An 18,253-nucleotide genomic window follows, 5' to 3' on the forward strand; every position below is an offset into this window, starting at 1 on the left:
GAGTGCTAGGCTCACATGAAGTTCTTCATTATTGGTGGGATGACATGGAGTAGACTTATGATGCCAACGCAGGAGACAAAACTGTCCAAGGTCTACCTGAAAAAAATGGCGACATGTAACAACTATTTGTGAACCATGACTGCCTTTCTGTTTTAAGTAAAATTATGTTTTTGTCTTGTTTCTAAAAAGCCAGCCTCCTCTGACAGCTCATTAATCTTAATACTTGGCACTTCCTTATCGAGGTGAATCAGGTCCATGTGCTTATAGTCCATAAACAAGTGCCAGTGCCATGATGATGCTTTCTTTTCTTTATCATAGTCAACATTACACTCAATCGTTATCTAAATGATAACAGTCCTATAACCGAATTTTCTAAAATTAGCTCTACAGTTGGGACAACAGATAAAGTCAGTTTTATCTGGGCTGATAAAATGGGTTGTTAGTAAATGACAGGGTTAAGCTTTGGGTAACCCTCTAGATATTGCAGAACTGTCTCAAAATGTGTGAAAGAAAAGGATTGTGGCTAATGAAAGGGTCAGAGGGGAAACGTCCCTGATGGCAAGCAACGCTACTTGATGTATATTAATAATAATAATATTAATCCAACATCAGCAACATTACTCAATGCTACTGGCTGTATTGTACAGGATGAGCTTCTGCTGTAGCAATGACAGGCTGTAATGTCTGAAAATGTCCCTTTATCGTATTAGATGTGTAGTGGTTTGGGCGTGGAAACTGTGTAATGTTTATGAGATATGCACATTGAAGATGCTCGGGTGAATTGCTTTTTTGGGTGTAGGATTGTGGAATGATTTTGGGATGCAATCTTAATTTTCATCTATAATTCAAGACCAATGGATCTATAAGATTAGTGAAAGTAAGTGGACGTACTCAATCATGTTTTTGGTCAGGGATCAAATCACAAAGATGGCTATCTCTTTGTACGTGATGGCTATTGTGACATATCTAAGCTTTTGAAAGCCAGTTCACCTTACCCCTCGTGTATTCAGCATGCACCATTGATTTGTAGGTGGGTGTCTCTCTTTAATACAATCCTGTACAAAACATGCTTTAAATGTTTTCGCACAGAAAACATCCTGATCAAGGCCCGCGTCTGCAAGGAAAGCAAATTACACAAGTTTAGGTCATTCTGACCCTGTTATCTGCCTTTTTGATACATCAGTGGAATATAACAGGATAACACAAGGCTTTCGATGTGTTAGGAATTGTTTATAGAGGAAATGATTAAACAAATTAGATTACAGGGCCAGAATACTTGGAATTACACCTCTTGTTTTTGGCATTCTAGGGGGCTTACTTTTTGGGGGGGTGTATGGCATGCCATGGGGCGACGTGGAAAACTACTGTGCTTTTGGAAGCCTGTGACAGCTAAATGCCAATATGTTATTTTCCCCACATAAACCCTCTGCTTCCTACCATATATTTATATAATATATAAGTTAAGTTAAGTTAATAAGTTAAGACATGAATATATAATGCAATGATTATAATCCACTGCTTAGCTTCCAGCTTCACACCTTCTGAGATGAATTTAAGGAACAAACTCAGCTTTTTGTTCATTAAGGGATATGATATGTAGATTTTTGAACTATCATTATGGATACAGAGATGCCAGCTGCCCATACGCAGCATCGGCCATAAGTCATCTCCACTAGCTCTAGGTCGGAAGGTGGCAGGCCAGGGGTACAAACCCCTCAGTAACTTACAGGCTACCCCCAAAGACTCAAATGTACACCCAACACAAAATAATACTCGTTAATCACGTTAATCAGGCATTGGACAAAAGGCACATAAAAGGGCTTCTAGTAGATCAGAAATGCTAAAGAAAGTCTGCCCAGAATTCCACAAATTAGTAGACCCTCCACTTCATCAAACTAGAGCAACACAGCGTATAACGGCCACCCTGCCCATCTTGGAGTCAATGGTTTAAGTATAGCAAATCCTATTTTGTAAACCAATTTATAACCTATACTTGTATATTCTAGCTTTTCCGGAGGTACAACGTCCATGATCTTCAGAAAGTACACAATTCTTGTGTTGGGGTGCTGACTGATTATCCCTCCAGTAGTACTCCAACAAAGACCTTCTACGAGGTAACAGGAGAGGCATCAACATCAAGCGTTAGGACACAAGGTTTGGAAGATGAACAAAAAGCAATCACAAGACTCACGGAATGTTAATTTATCAAAACCTAGGAAATGAAAAAAAAAATATTTAGAGCTTCTGTATCCACTAAAAACTCCATGTATTGTTAAAGTGATTAAAATGTATTTTTAGACATAATCGTGAAAATCCCACGGGTGAAGAAGGGTTATTTGGTAGTATTCCAGAACACACAGTCTGTACGTCTTTTCTCGGGCCAATAACAAAGTAGATTAAATGATCAGATTAATTTAAGACAGTGACCCTAAAATTCCCCCGTTAAACAATCTTTTTGATTTCCTAGAACTCCATAAGTGGATTTGTGATGCTGGCCCCTAACCAATCGTTCATACTCCCATCGGGCATTACATGGCAGCGTCCATGGGGTGGACATACAGCAGACTGGGAGTGATTCCTTCTTTACCCATACAGTACTGTGTGTTGGGTGCAAACGACACCAATATGGCGCGTGCTCATACATTATAACGTATTAAGGGTACCAAGGAGAAAATGTATAGTGTCTAAACTTAAAAACACATCCTGAGAATAAAGCAAGAGCTATGGGAACAACTTTAAAAAACGGTTGGCGAAGACATATGTTACTTAACACCCCACAACTTCATCTAAGAATATTCTAATCCACTCAATGACTCCTAAATACCCCAAATGGACTGCAATGCCAAGACAGACATTTTAATAGCAGACCTATATTCTCTATCCAAGTACAAGTCTGATCATTAAATAAGAAAAAATAAATGGAAAAATACTCACATAGTTTGTTATTTGACTGAAACCACTTAAACACAAACCAACCAAGACGGGGACGTTTTATATAACAGCATGCTCTCTGAGCGTTGGTTTGCCCAAATGACGCCAATACTGGCTGCAGCGGAATAGCATACACTACGTCCAGAACGGGCTCTAGCGGACCACACACGGGGGAAAGTACATGGTAAACAGATAAATGCTAGCTTGTGGTTGGGCTTTTTATTAACCGCCATGTCTTCTGCTCGAGCAGCCTGGCATTCCTTTGAGAAGTAGCCTCACAAGCACTGCTTATGGTTTGGCTCATACTCCAAACAGTAAAAATAGTTTTGATTTTGTAGAACAAGAATAACTAAAGCATGTAGAGGTGGAGTTCGGTGCCAGTCAAAAGGAGTACGTAATCCCTCTTAAAAGTTCTAAGGAAAAACACAATGTTCTCAAATAATAAGACGCCAATATTTAGAGGCCCAACAATGCTGTCCTGATTACGATACTAATACCGCTTTATAATTGAAACGCAGGCATTGCTGTATTCTCATTAAAAGAGAATATATCATCAACCCTGTGTGTAATTATACAGAGGCTGATTAGGGCTGCCCACGAATTGAGCTCAAGAAGACAGGACATGCTTTAGCCAAATCACAAGCATTAATGAAAAGATACTCGAAGAGCGGCACTGTGACCGTATTATAGTAACTTAGGTTGAAAAAAATGTTGCATGATGTTACAATTGGGTACATCATAAACATTGCTTCCAATGTCCCTTGAAGCCTAGGGTACCTCTGTCCTACATGTCTCTATTTTCTAGGACAGCCATGTATCTGTTCTGTACGCCTTCGAGATAAATGTAAGCGGGAGGCTCAAAAGGCTCAAGGAGCCCTTACTACTTAATTATCAGAAAGAACAAACAATAGAAACGTAATCAGCCCATGGTCTCGTCTGATATTACGGATAGCCATATGTCTATCCCATTCATGTTTAAATTCCCTTACTGTGTTAACCATATATGTATTGTAAAGGTCACAAAGACTTATTCCATCCTTGCCAATAGGAGTGCTAACGCTCTCTCCTCTACGTGATATTACCACCACAAAACGTGGACCTGAGGCACAATTCTGATGATAGGGTACAAGGAGGCAAGAAGAAGAGATGGAATGGAGGAGAGGCAAGAAGAAGAGATGTAATTGATGAGCGACGGAGTGGTGATATGAACCAAAGTGAGACAGAGAATTAAAATGAAATAGGAGGGAGGTGAAAGTATCAAGAGAAATAGAGGAGAGTACTGTGCCGATCTGTGTCCCGCAAGTCATGGGCGTTTTAAACAGCAGCGAACTCCTAGGTGGGCCCTTGTAGAGCATTAGTGTAAACCCATGCCAATGCAAAGCATGAACCGTCTCCTCTCTAACTATGCACGTTAGTGGCAGCTAATCTAAACACCTTTAAGTACTAAGTCGTGATGTGGAGCAGGATAAAGAAAACAATTGCTGTAACTCCATTAACTTGTCACTTCACATTCTATTTTTGTTCTTTAAAAAAAAAAAGTCACATTTGGCTAAAGTGACTGTGACATCATGGTCTCCATGGCAACAAAAACCTTCACGATATGATCGGCTTATGCATGTAAATGATAACACTTTTTACACTACCTGCTTTCAAATGTTAACATCTTCCCCTTTAATGAGTCTGCATGAGCTGTAGGGCGTTGGCTCCATCTCTACAAAGACAAAAATGGATGATAAATATCAATTGTTTGTCCCATATGGACCTGAATATTTGCCTCAAACAAAGAAGGTTGGAAGGGACACCTACCTACGAGGTTCCATCCTTTTCAGTGGTCCAGCCAATGAACCTACCCATAATTAATCTATTTTGGCAATTATACGCAGGACACCAGTGTTGGTCGCTCTGCCCTGACCTAATCAGAACACTCCCAACAAACAGGACACAGAGGACAATGGTTGCCCAGCGTCGAATTTCCAAACCTCCAATATTCAAGGTTTACCTTGTTATTGGTTTTGAAGTCCACATTCACATATATCTTTTCTTGTCTCAGAGGCTCCGGCTGCTGGTGGAACATTGTCTCTAGACTCCTGTGTAGTTGACAGCGGCAAGCATTTGCCTACATTGAAGGAGCCTCTCCCAAGTTCTAGCTCTGCTGGGCTGTAGAGTTTCAATGAAAAATTAATTGTTTGAGAAAAATTAGACCTGTTGTCTTTGTCTGATGATGGCTTCACAAAATTTCTCACTCACAGTTGTGCAGCACTTGCATACGTCACCATTTTGAAAGTGGATTCCAAGACGGTCTAATGGGAATGACTTGCTGCTTGCACTGCCAGGTTTCCCCTTCACCCCATCTTATTTTTCACACTCTCTCTTGATGTAACATTGAAATTCTTGATAGAAAGACATCAAATATAACTTTGTGATTATTCAACAGTGATGTTAACTTTCCCTATTCCCACATAACACTATGGTCTACATTTTCACTTAGCTTTTTATTTCGGAAAAGGGGGCAATAAGTGACAAGATTAGCACGGAATCAGCTGTCAACAAACGCGGTCCAAAGACTTTTGGCCAGCTGGCAAAGAGATCTACTGGGATTTTACATAATATAATATGAAGGGCCATATACATGGAGCATCTCCAGCACAAAGAGCATGTATGCCTTGTATAATTTATAAATAACCGAGAATCCTTAAAACTCTTGTCCACATTGAACTATGTATTTATAATGGATAACTCATTTGGTGAGTTTATACTCAAGTTCCTCGGCAACACCTCAATATAATAAATAAATCACTTTGTGACATGGTTCCGGGTAACATCTTCTGGTACGTCTTCACCCCAATCATTGAATCAACTCTACCAGGGTAAGGAGATATCTTCAGTTTAGTATTCTTCAAACATATTCCTATTCTTGGTGGTGTGGGGCTTATATTCAGCGATGGTTGATGGTTTCAAAAAAGAAGGACTTGCTCAGATCCCTTATGACTATAGTAATTCTGTAGATGTTTGTTCTCATGATAAAGAAATATATATATATATATATATATATATATATATACGCCTCTATCTATAACATTGACTTAGAGAGAAACAGACCTGAGAAATGTGGGCAATAGACCACAAAAAATGGTAGTGTTATAAAAGTTTCAAAAATAGTTGGCAAATTTAAGGCCAACCACTTTCTTAACAAAGAAAAAAAGGGCAATCTGCATTATTAGCTTGGCACAGTTTGCTTGCATTACCATTGGGTGGCAGTGTAATTCCACACAAGTATTAACGGAGGGACTGTATAGAAAGGGTTGACATTCATGCATGGTGCACTATATATATGTAAATAACCTCAAATGAAAGTATGCCAGAGCAGCAGCGCAGCACCCCCTCCGTGGTCCAACGCTTTACGCCACTGACTGATAGGAAAGCCCCCCTTTTAAAAGCAATGGGGGGGCAGGGAAGGAACGCTACAGTGTTTCCTTCCTCACTGTACAGCGCTGGGGAATATGATGGCGATATAAACACAGAATCAAAATAAAACAAGAAAAGCTATGTAACTATTTTGTTTTTGTGCCACGGTGACGGATACCCCTTCCAGCATTCCCAGCTATCTAGTGACATTTTGGAGATCAGCAGTGAAGATGCATATGGAGTACAGCTTATTATGAAATGGTACTTTAATTACGTTTTACAGGGATTTAAAGAAATGCTAAAGGGTGCTAGAACAAGAAAGCACGACTTGAAGGAGTAGAAAACAGGAAGATAATATTCAGATTAGATTAGACGAGATAGATTTATGGAAAGTGTGGTGTATATGTGGAGTGAATGCCAACCATGTTCTTGGACTACAATACCCAACACCTTAATCTGGCTAAGAAATGTTATAGAGAACGATCAACCAAACAGCATAAATGGAACAGAGGAAAAAATAACAGGTGTTTTTCAGGCGTTGGCATACATCAAAGAAGAATTACTCGATCGCACTGCTCAGTTTATCTACTGGAGAAATATTCTTTGCGAACGGTGTTGAAAATCCAGGTTGTCACTGGTACCAAAGCCCATTCTGGGAGGCTGGTAGCCAAGTAAAGCTGGAAAAAAGAGAAAACACATTTGTGGAACTCCATAAATGCCTGTACATTTTGTTACCATTTCAAACATTCCACACGGCAGTTTTAAGGGTATTTGTTATAATAGATTTTTTTCTCAAATTCCTTAAAAACTTGATGCATCTCTGCATGCAACTAATTCACGCAATTTATTTTTAAATTTCTGGTTTTCCAAACCTCGCTAATAAGCAAAATGAACTCCTGGAAGCGGTACGCCAAAAGCAGCAGCGTCCAAGATGGTTTCACCCCATAAAATTCTGTATTTTCAGAGAACAATAATATAATTGTTATATTAATAAATGAAGTGAAGCAGACAAACGAGCCAGGTACTACTTGTACGAAACAAACGTATTTACTTATTATAATGTAAACAGAATAATATTTTTATTTTTAGATACCTTTAGGAACTTGTTTCCCCTTTTGGGATTTTAAAGACAATACCGTATCCCCCGCCATGCTGTTTGTAATCATGCTTACCTGGATGTGATGCGACCAGTATCCTGTTGTTCTCCGACACACTCCAATGGTGCGCACGGCTTGGCGCGCATAATCTTTTGGTATAGGAACAAACACAGATTGTTTCAGGAGATGGTTGCTCATTGCGATCATATTGGTCTCCACAAAAAAAGGGGTTAAGCTCTGTATAAAAATCCCCTCGGAAGCATATTCATGATGCAGACATCGGCTCAAACTGTCCAGGAACGCCTGCCATAAGAAAACACAAAGAGAACATTGTTGATTTGCCCATTTTCGTGCTTCTGTTTGAACACATTTTCAGTTTCTGCTCCTTCAATAGATTGTGAGCTCATATGAACAGGGCCTTTTTCTCCTTTTGTGCCAGGATGTCTTATGATGTGTTCGTCTATTGGTCACCTGCAGGGGCCTCCTCTGGCCAACTGGTTGATGCCAGAGGAGGCCCCTGCAGGCGACCAATAAAGTCGCCCGCACGGCCCGTTACCTCTTGACGGCGGAACTTGGCCTGGGGCCCGCTCCAAGAGTTAAAGGTCCATACGAGCGACTCTATTGGCTGTTCGTACAGACCTTTAACTCTTGGAGCGGGGAGACCAGTGTTCTGCCCTGGCCAAGTTGCGGCACAAGGATTTTAAAAATCTGTACGAGCGACTCTATTGGTTGCCAGCAGGGGGCTTGTCTGCCATCAACCAATGCAGTGCACCTGCTTGTACGGATCTTTAAAATCCTGGCGCCAACCGAACACAGGAATGGGCGAATATTCGTGGAATACAAAGATTTTTTTCCCCACGAAGACGCACACGAAGAGTTGGCCAGCGCCCAAGTCTATTACTTACTGTACTGGCTTGTAACTTAAACCATAAGGATTGCTAAAACAAGTTGGTCAACCTTCTATAATCTATTCATATATAATTGATTTAAAGCCTATAATTTGGTTATTCAGATTTTTACACAAAGTTAGAAAAGGATTCTACAACGAACGTATAATGTAGCAAGTAACGTAGTTAAAAGTCAATTCAACACTCCATAGGCTGCCAGGCTTTCTGATCACATAAGCACAGGGGCTAATTGCCTCCAGTATGAGATGTCTCATTCAGACACCTAGACTGGAGTGAGGAGAGTCACCAAAAGCTCCCTATCCATCCACTGTCTATTACTTTGGTTTATTACCTTGGAGGCAGAGTAAACAGCAATTTGAGGACATAACAAAAAGGCTGTAACAGAGGCCACGTTGACAATGGCCCCCTTCTTCCGCTGTACCATACCCGGCAGTACTATATGCACCATCATTGTGGCTGCAGCTATATTGACGTTAATGATCTCCCACACTTTGTCCTCTGGGACCTCAGTAACCCTCTCGGGATATTCATACAAAACTCCGGCGTTGTTCACCAAGATGCCGACATCCACGTGTTTGAGGCCATCCCTAATGGCAGGAAAGACCTCCCGGCCCTTGCTGAAGTCTGCCTCTATGAAGCTGGTTTGAACCCCATACTTAGCAGCGATGGCCTCAGACACTGTCTGTAACTTCTCTCTATTGCGGCTGATCAGGATAATGTTCATGCCACGGCTTGCCAGCTCCTCTGCGTATGCCTTCCCAATACCATCAGTAGCTCCTATGAGAAAGAAAGCAAAAGAGGATTGTTACGCAAAGCACTATTGGATTTAGTGAAATGTCTCAAGAGCATAAGGAGTGCAGCCATGTTCAGTGACCCAGCCATTCAGATAGAAAACAGGGCCTTACCAGTAACTACAGCCCATTTCCCATAACGATTGAGCAGGTTTGGCATCAGGAAACGAGAGGCGATACTCAACTCGATCAGTTTGTAACACTCGCCAAGTAGATGAATGCCTTTGTGAATGGTGTAACAGGCTCCCACCACTGCCAGAAACTTCATGTGGCTGTAATACGTGCGTGAAACGCCCTCATATATCGGCATTAAGGCTTTTGTTACGGAAGCCACCACTTCCATCGCTGTGTCACGGTTGATATCTGAAATAACAGCCATTTAAAAAGATTATAAAGCCTGATAATCAATAATCCATAGGCTACAATCACTTTTGCAGAAAACAAGTTCTTTAGCTGACTTTTGCCATACATAATGTAAAGAAAGTCTGCTCTAATTTCTTCCAACATATATCATTTATATATAATTTTCAGAATGTTTAGGATATCTATGCCATGCATATTTAATTTCCCAACCTCTTACACTTCTGGAAACCTGAAGTAAAATGTTCTCACATTATAAAGCCTTATATCAAAGCTTTTACCTCTCTAAAAACATGCAACTCACTGTTTAGAAGATGAGAAACCATTGAAAATTATCTGAGCAGGATCGCTATGCTTCAGCTGTCATCCAGACTGGAAAAAAGTAAATGCGACATCAGCTATAAAATATAATAACCACCCATTGGGATGACTGCCACACCTTCATATAGAAAATACAAGCCCTGATTTCACACACTCCAATACTCCATATCTGGGAAGGGCGTAAATCACAGATATTTGCGGAAGCAATTTTACTCCCGGCTTTGCCCTGAAGAGTCTGTAAAACGTAAGTTGTGGTTTGGAGGTTATCTAAGGTGCCGCTTTGTTATCTCAAGACCCAGCCCTGCACACAGTGGTCAACTAGCTATCCATCCATCTATCTATCCATCCATCTATCCATCCATCCATCTATCCATCCATCCATCCATCCATCCATCCATCCATCCATCCATCCATCTATCCATCCATTCATCCATCCACCCATCTCTCCATCCATCTATCCATCCACCCATCCATCCACCTATCTATCCATCCACCTATCCATCCATCTATCCATCCATCCATCCATCCATCCATCCACCCATCCATCCACCTATCTATCCAGTCATCTATCTATCCATCCATCTATCCACCTATCTATCCACCATCCATCCATCCATTCATGCATCTATCTATCTATCTATCTATCTATCTATCTATCTATCTATCTACCTACCTATCAGAAACAGCACTTTCCCAAGGGTAGTAATAGTGGATAATGACCAAATTAGATTTCTGTGATTTTATATTTTGGATGAAACCTCCGTTTTTATTAATATATATATTTTTTAAAGTATACTACAAAATATGTGTTTACTGCAGGTTAACTCGTTTTCTCACTATACTGAACCTTAAAGGAAAATGATTTGCTTTACGTCTTAGTTTTTCACTTTGTAAAATGAATTATAATAGGGATTAGATCTTTTGTTTTGTCTTCGTAGTTTGCAAGGGAATTGGCATTGCTAGTAATAGCACCAGTGACTAAACTAATCGAACCCAATCCGGTTTCCCCGGATCTACTGGGATTTTACACAATATAATAAGAAGGGCCATATACACGGAGCATCTCCAGCACAAAGAGCATGTATGGCCTTGTATAATTTATGAATAACCGAGAGTCCTTAAAACTCTTGTCCACATTGAACTATGTATTTATAATGGATAACTCATTCGGTAAATGTATACTCCAGTTCCTCAGCAACACCTCAATATAATGAATAAATCACTTTGTGACATGGTTCAACTCTCTACCAGGTTGAGGAGATATCTTCAGTTTAGTATTCTTCTAACATATTCCTCTTCTTGGTGGTGTGGGGGTTATCTTCAGCGATTGATGGTTTCGAAAAAGGACTTGGTCAGATCTCTTATAACTATAGTAATTCTGTAGATGTTTGTTCTCATGATAAAGAAATATATATACACGCCTCTATCTATAACATTGACTTATAGAGAAAAAGACCTGAGAAATGTGGGCAATAGACCACAAAAAATGGTAGTGTTCTAAAAGTTTCAAAATAGCTGCTAAATTTAAGTCCAACCACTTTAACAATCGCCCGATCAGCAGCTGCAGCCTGCAGACTAGCTGGGAGATCGCAATCTCCCTCTAGTCGGCTCAGCATTAGGGAGCGCGAGGTCTATCGCTTCAGACCTCGCTTTACTGCTCCCTAATCACTACGCGCTGGCAAATAATGCCGAGCACGGGATATGACATTCCTGCGCTCTGCAGTAATAGCCGGGGCATAGTGATGAGGGAGTAGTGGCAGACCTCGCGCTCCCACCACAAGATGCAGGCAGAAGGATGAAGGATGGTGGAAGAGGTAAGAGATGGGGAGAAAGGGGTGTAATAGCAGTGTATGTATATGTTTGTAAGGGTGTGTCTATGGGCCAGTGGGTGTAAGAGCAGCATAGGTATTTGTTAGCTGGTGTGTATGTGTATTTATGGGCAGTGTATGTGTATGTGTGTGTCTATGGGCAGTGTGTGTGTGTCTATGGGCAGTGTGTAAGGGTCCTGGGAGGGAGGCCAACATTAGCCTTTTTTAATTTAAAAAAATCTGCTGCTGTGGACTACTCTTCCAATGATGATCAGCCAGCATTATGGTGGACACCTGGCTAGCTGAGAATGATGGGAATTTTAGTTCACAGCTAGCATCTGCAGCTTTACTGTTCAGCTCAGCCAGCATCATGGAAGTATTATGCCTGGCTGAGCCTCATGGGAATTCTATTCAATGTGTTGGTGATTTTTAATATGCATGACTGTGCTGACAAAAACGAAGCGTGTTTTAACGCAAGCGGGACATTGTAAAGTGCAATTGCTTGTATCAATGAGTTCCGTGAGATTTACAAAAACAAGTGTCCCCCTTTCACATTTTGAAATGTTGGGAAGGAAACACGGTCATGTTTAGGCAGACCTAAACACTACAGTGTTTCCTTCCTCACTGTACAGCGCTGGGGAATATGATGGCGATATATTAAACAAAAATTATTCTTTGCCGGACAGAATCAAATAAAACAAGTTATGTAACCATTTAGTTTTTGTGCCACGGTGACGAATACCCCTTCCAGTATTCCCAGTTATGTAATGACATTTTGGAGATCAGCAGTGAAGATGCATATGGAGTACAGCTTATTATGAAATGGTACTTTAATTACGTTTTACAGGGATTTAAAGAAATGCTAAAGGGTGCTAGAACAAGAAAGCACGACTTGAAGGAGTAGAAAACAGGAAGATAATATTCAGATTAGATTAGACGAGATAGATTTATGGAAAGTGTGGTGTATATGTGGAGTGAATGCCAACCATGTTCTTGGACTACAATACCCAACACCTTAATCTGGCTAAGAAATGTTATAGAGAACGATCAACCAAACAGCATAAATGGAACAGAGGAAAAAATAACAGGTGTTTTTCAGGCGTTGGCATACATCAAAGAAGAATTACTCGATCGCACTGCTCAGTTTATCTACTGGAGAAATATTCTTTGCGAACGGTGTTGAAAATCCAGGTTGTCACTGGTACCCATGCCCATTCTGGGAGGCTGGTAGCCAAGTAAAGCTGGAAAAAAAAAAAAAAAAAAAAAGAAAGAAAGAAAAAACAAACATAAATGCCTGTACGTTATGTTACCATTTCAAACATTCCACACGGCAGTTTTAAGGGTATTTGTTATAATAGATTTTTTTCTCAAATTCCTTAAAAACTTGATGCATCTCTGCATGCAACTAATTCACGCAATTTATTTTTAAATTTCTGGTTTTCCAAACCTCGCTAATAAGCAAAATGAACTCCTGGAAGCGGTACGCCAAAAGCAGCAGCGTCCAAGATGGTTTCACCCCATAAAATTCTGTATTTTCAGAGAACAATAATATAATTGTTATATTAATAAATGAAGTGAAGCAGACAAACGAGCCAGGTACTACTTGTACGAAACAAACGTATTTACTTATTATAATGTAAACAGAATAATATTTTTATTTTTAGATACCTTTAGGAACTTGTTTCCCCTTTTGGGATTTTAAAGACAATACCGTATCCCCCGCCATGCTGTTTGTAATCATGCTTACCTGGATGTGATGCGACCAGTATCCTGTTGTTCTCCGACACACTCCAATGGTGCGCACGGCTTGGCGCGCATAATCTTTTGGTATAGGAACAAACACAGATTGTTTCAGGAGATGGTTGCTCATTGCGATCATATTGGTCTCCACAAAAAAAGGGGTTAAGCTCTGTATAAAAATCCCCTCGGAAGCATATTCATGATGCAGACATCGGCTCAAACTGTCCAGGAACGCCTGCCATAAGAAAACACAAAGAGAACATTGTTGATTTGCCCATTTTCGTGCTTCTGTTTGAACACATTTTCAGTTTCTGCTCCTTCAATAGATTGTGAGCTCATATGAACAGGGCCTTTTTCTCCTTTTGTGCCAGGATGTCTTATGATGTGTTCGTCTATTGGTCACCTGCAGGGGCCTCCTCTGGCCAACTGGTTGATGCCAGAGGAGGCCCCTGCAGGCGACCAATAAAGTCGCCCGCACGGCCCGTTACCTCTTGACGGCGGAACTTGGCCTGGGGCCCGCTCCAAGAGTTAAAGGTCCATACGAGCGACTCTATTGGCTGTTCGTACAGACCTTTAACTCTTGGAGCGGGGAGACCAGTGTTCTGCCCTGGCCAAGTTGCGGCACAAGGATTTTAAAAATCTGTACGAGCGACTCTATTGGTTGCCAGCAGGGGGCTTGTCTGCCATCAACCAATGCAGTGCACCTGCTTGTACGGATCTTTAAAATCCTGGCGCCAACCGAACACAGGAATGGGCGAATATTCGTGGAATACAAAGATTTTTTTCCCCACGAAGACGCACACGAAGAGTTGGCCAGCGCCCAAGTCTATTACTTACTGTACTGGCTTGTAACTTAAACCATAAGGATTGCTAAAACAAGTTGGTCAACCTTCTATAATCTATTCATATATAATTGATTTAAAGCCTATAATTTGGTTATTCAGATTTTTACACAAAGTTAGAAAAGGATTCTACAACGAACGTATAATGTAGCAAGTAACGTAGTTAAAAGTCAATTCAACACTCCATAGGCTGCCAGGCTTTCTGATCACATAAGCACAGGGGCTAATTGCCTCCAGTATGAGATGTCTCATTCAGACACCTAGACTGGAGTGAGGAGAGTCACCAAAAGCTCCCTATCCATCCACTGTCTATTACTTTGGTTTATTACCTTGGAGGCAGAGTAAACAGCAATTTGAGGACATAACAAAAAGGCTGTAACAGAGGCCACGTTGACAATGGCCCCCTTCTTCCGCTGTACCATACCCGGCAGTACTATATGCACCATCATTGTGGCTGCAGCTATATTGACGTTAATGATCTCCCACACTTTGTCCTCTGGGACCTCAGTAACCCTCTCGGGATATTCATACAAAACTCCGGCGTTGTTCACCAAGATGCCGACATCCACGTGTTTGAGGCCATCCCTAATGGCAGGAAAGACCTCCCGGCCCTTGCTGAAGTCTGCCTCTATGAAGCTGGTTTGAACCCCATACTTAGCAGCGATGGCCTCAGACACTGTCTGTAACTTCTCTCTATTGCGGCTGATCAGGATAATGTTCATGCCACGGCTTGCCAGCTCCTCTGCGTATGCCTTCCCAATACCATCAGTAGCTCCTATGAGAAAGAAAGCAAAAGAGGATTGTTACGCAAAGCACTATTGGATTTAGTGAAATGTCTCAAGAGCATAAGGAGTGCAGCCATGTTCAGTGACCCAGCCATTCAGATAGAAAACAGGGCCTTACCAGTAACTACAGCCCATTTCCCATAACGATTGAGCAGGTTTGGCATCAGGAAACGAGAGGCGATACTCAACTCGATCAGTTTGTAACACTCGCCAAGTAGATGAATGCCTTTGTGAATGGTGTAACAGGCTCCCACCACTGCCAGAAACTTCATGTGGCTGTAATACGTGCGTGAAACGCCCTCATATATCGGCATTAAGGCTTTTGTTACGGAAGCCACCACTTCCATCGCTGTGTCACGGTTGATATCTGAAATAACAGCCATTTAAAAAGATTATAAAGCCTGATAATCAATAATCCATAGGCTACAATCACTTTTGCAGAAAACAAGTTCTTTAGCTGACTTTTGCCATACATAATGTAAAGAAAGTCTGCTCTAATTTCTTCCAACATATATCATTTATATATAATTTTCAGAATGTTTAGGATATCTATGCCATGCATATTTAATTTCCCAACCTCTTACACTTCTGGAAACCTGAAGTAAAATGTTCTCACATTATAAAGCCTTATATCAAAGCTTTTACCTCTCTAAAACCATGCAACTCACTGTTTAGAAGATGAGAAACCATTGAAAATTATCTGAGCAGGATCGCTATGCTTCAGCTGTCATCCAGACTGGAAAAAAGTAAATGCGACATCAGCTATAAAATATAATAACCACCCATTGGGATGACTGCCACACCTTCATATAGAAAATACAAGCCCTGATTTCACACACTCCAATACTCCATATCTGGGAAGGGCGTAAATCACAGATATTTGCGGAAGCAATTTTACTCCCGGCTTTGCCCTGAAGAGTCTGTAAAACGTAAGTTGTGGTTTGGAGGTTATCTAAGGTGCCGCTTTGTTATCTCAAGACCCAGCCCTGCACACAGTGGTCAACTAGCTATCCATCCATCTATCTATCCATCCATCTATCCATCCATCCATCTATCCATCCATCCATCCATCCATCCATCCATCCATCCATCCATCCATCTATCCATCCATTCATCCATCCACCCATCTCTCCATCCATCTATCCATCCACCCATCCATCCACCTATCTATCCATCCACCTATCCATCCATCTATCCATCCATCCATCCATCCATCCATCCACCCATCCATCCACCTATCTATCCAGTCATCTATCTATCCATCCATCTATCCACCTATCTATCCACCATCCATCCATCCATTCATGCATCTATCTATCTATCTATCTATCTATCTATCTATCTATCTATCTATCTACCTACCTATCAGAAACAGCACTTTCCCAAGGGTAGTAATAGTGGATAATGACCAAATTAGATTTCTGTGATTTTATATTTTGGATGAAACCTCCGTTTTTATTAATATATATATTTTTTAAAGTATACTACAAAATATGTGTTTACTGCAGGTTAACTCGTTTTCTCACTATACTGAACCTTAAAGGAAAATGATTTGCTTTACGTCTTAGTTTTTCACTTTGTAAAATGAATTATAATAGGGATTAGATCTTTTGTTTTGTCTTCGTAGTTTGCAAGGGAATTGGCATTGCTAGTAATAGCACCAGTGACTAAACTAATCGAACCCAATCCGGTTTCCCCGGATCTACTGGGATTTTACACAATATAATAAGAAGGGCCATATACACGGAGCATCTCCAGCACAAAGAGCATGTATGGCCTTGTATAATTTATGAATAACCGAGAGTCCTTAAAACTCTTGTCCACATTGAACTATGTATTTATAATGGATAACTCATTCGGTAAATGTATACTCCAGTTCCTCAGCAACACCTCAATATAATGAATAAATCACTTTGTGACATGGTTCAACTCTCTACCAGGTTGAGGAGATATCTTCAGTTTAGTATTCTTCTAACATATTCCTCTTCTTGGTGGTGTGGGGGTTATCTTCAGCGATTGATGGTTTCGAAAAAGGACTTGGTCAGATCTCTTATAACTATAGTAATTCTGTAGATGTTTGTTCTCATGATAAAGAAATATATATACACGCCTCTATCTATAACATTGACTTATAGAGAAAAAGACCTGAGAAATGTGGGCAATAGACCACAAAAAATGGTAGTGTTCTAAAAGTTTCAAAATAGCTGCTAAATTTAAGTCCAACCACTTTAACAATCGCCCGATCAGCAGCTGCAGCCTGCAGACTAGCTGGGAGATCGCAATCTCCCTCTAGTCGGCTCAGCATTAGGGAGCGCGAGGTCTATCGCTTCAGACCTCGCTTTACTGCTCCCTAATCACTACGCGCTGGCAAATAATGCCGAGCACGGGATATGACATTCCTGCGCTCTGCAGTAATAGCCGGGGCATAGTGATGAGGGAGTAGTGGCAGACCTCGCGCTCCCACCACAAGATGCAGGCAGAAGGATGAAGGATGGTGGAAGAGGTAAGAGATGGGGAGAAAGGGGTGTAATAGCAGTGTATGTATATGTTTGTAAGGGTGTGTCTATGGGCCAGTGGGTGTAAGAGCAGCATAGGTATTTGTTAGCTGGTGTGTATGTGTATTTATGGGCAGTGTATGTGTATGTGTGTGTCTATGGGCAGTGTGTGTGTGTCTATGGGCAGTGTGTAAGGGTCCTGGGAGGGAGGCCAACATTAGCCTTTTTTAATTTAAAAAAATCTGCTGCTGTGGACTACTCTTCCAATGATGATCAGCCAGCATTATGGTGGACACCTGGCTAGCTGAGAATGATGGGAATTTTAGTTCACAGCTAGCATCTGCAGCTTTACTGTTCAGCTCAGCCAGCATCATGGAAGTATTATGCCTGGCTGAGCCTCATGGGAATTCTATTCAATGTGTTGGTGATTTTTAATATGCATGACTGTGCTGACAAAAACGAAGCGTGTTTTAACGCAAGCGGGACATTGTAAAGTGCAATTGCTTGTATCAATGAGTTCCGTGAGATTTACAAAAACAAGTGTCCCCCTTTCACATTTTGAAATGTTGGGAAGGAAACACGGTCATGTTTAGGCAGACCTAAACACTACAGTGTTTCCTTCCTCACTGTACAGCGCTGGGGAATATGATGGCGATATATTAAACAAAAATTATTCTTTGCCGGACAGAATCAAATAAAACAAGTTATGTAACCATTTAGTTTTTGTGCCACGGTGACGAATACCCCTTCCAGTATTCCCAGTTATGTAA

General features: G+C 41.0%; 2 protein-coding genes and 1 pseudogene across 2 annotated transcripts; all 3 read right to left on the reverse strand.

Annotated features, from left to right (window-relative positions):
• Positions 1 to 3,907: 3,907 nt before the first annotated feature.
• On the reverse strand, positions 3,908 to 4,011 carry LOC128468100 (uncharacterized; annotated as a pseudogene).
• Positions 4,012 to 6,917: 2,906 nt separating this feature from the next.
• LOC128468023 (inactive hydroxysteroid dehydrogenase-like protein 1) lies at positions 6,918 to 9,463 on the reverse strand. The gene is made up of 4 exons (XM_053449794.1): positions 9,247 to 9,463; positions 8,673 to 9,118; positions 7,509 to 7,736; positions 6,918 to 7,013 (listed from the first exon to the last, which is right to left on the reverse strand). Exons 1-4 carry the CDS (start codon positions 9,440 to 9,442, stop codon positions 6,918 to 6,920), a joined length of 966 nt encoding a protein of 321 aa, XP_053305769.1. The 5' UTR covers positions 9,443 to 9,463.
• A 3,303-nt stretch (positions 9,464 to 12,766) lies between these two features.
• Positions 12,767 to 15,323, reverse strand: LOC128468024 (inactive hydroxysteroid dehydrogenase-like protein 1). Its single transcript, XM_053449795.1, has 4 exons — positions 15,107 to 15,323; positions 14,533 to 14,978; positions 13,369 to 13,596; positions 12,767 to 12,862 (listed from the first exon to the last, which is right to left on the reverse strand). The coding sequence occupies exons 1-4, from the start codon at positions 15,300 to 15,302 to the stop codon at positions 12,767 to 12,769; spliced, it is 966 nt and encodes a 321-aa protein (XP_053305770.1). The 5' UTR covers positions 15,303 to 15,323.
• Positions 15,324 to 18,253: the final 2,930 nt, after the last annotated feature.

This window comes from Spea bombifrons, chromosome 10, assembly GCF_027358695.1.
Source record: "Spea bombifrons isolate aSpeBom1 chromosome 10, aSpeBom1.2.pri, whole genome shotgun sequence".
Taxonomy (NCBI): domain Eukaryota; kingdom Metazoa; phylum Chordata; class Amphibia; order Anura; family Pelobatidae; genus Spea; species Spea bombifrons.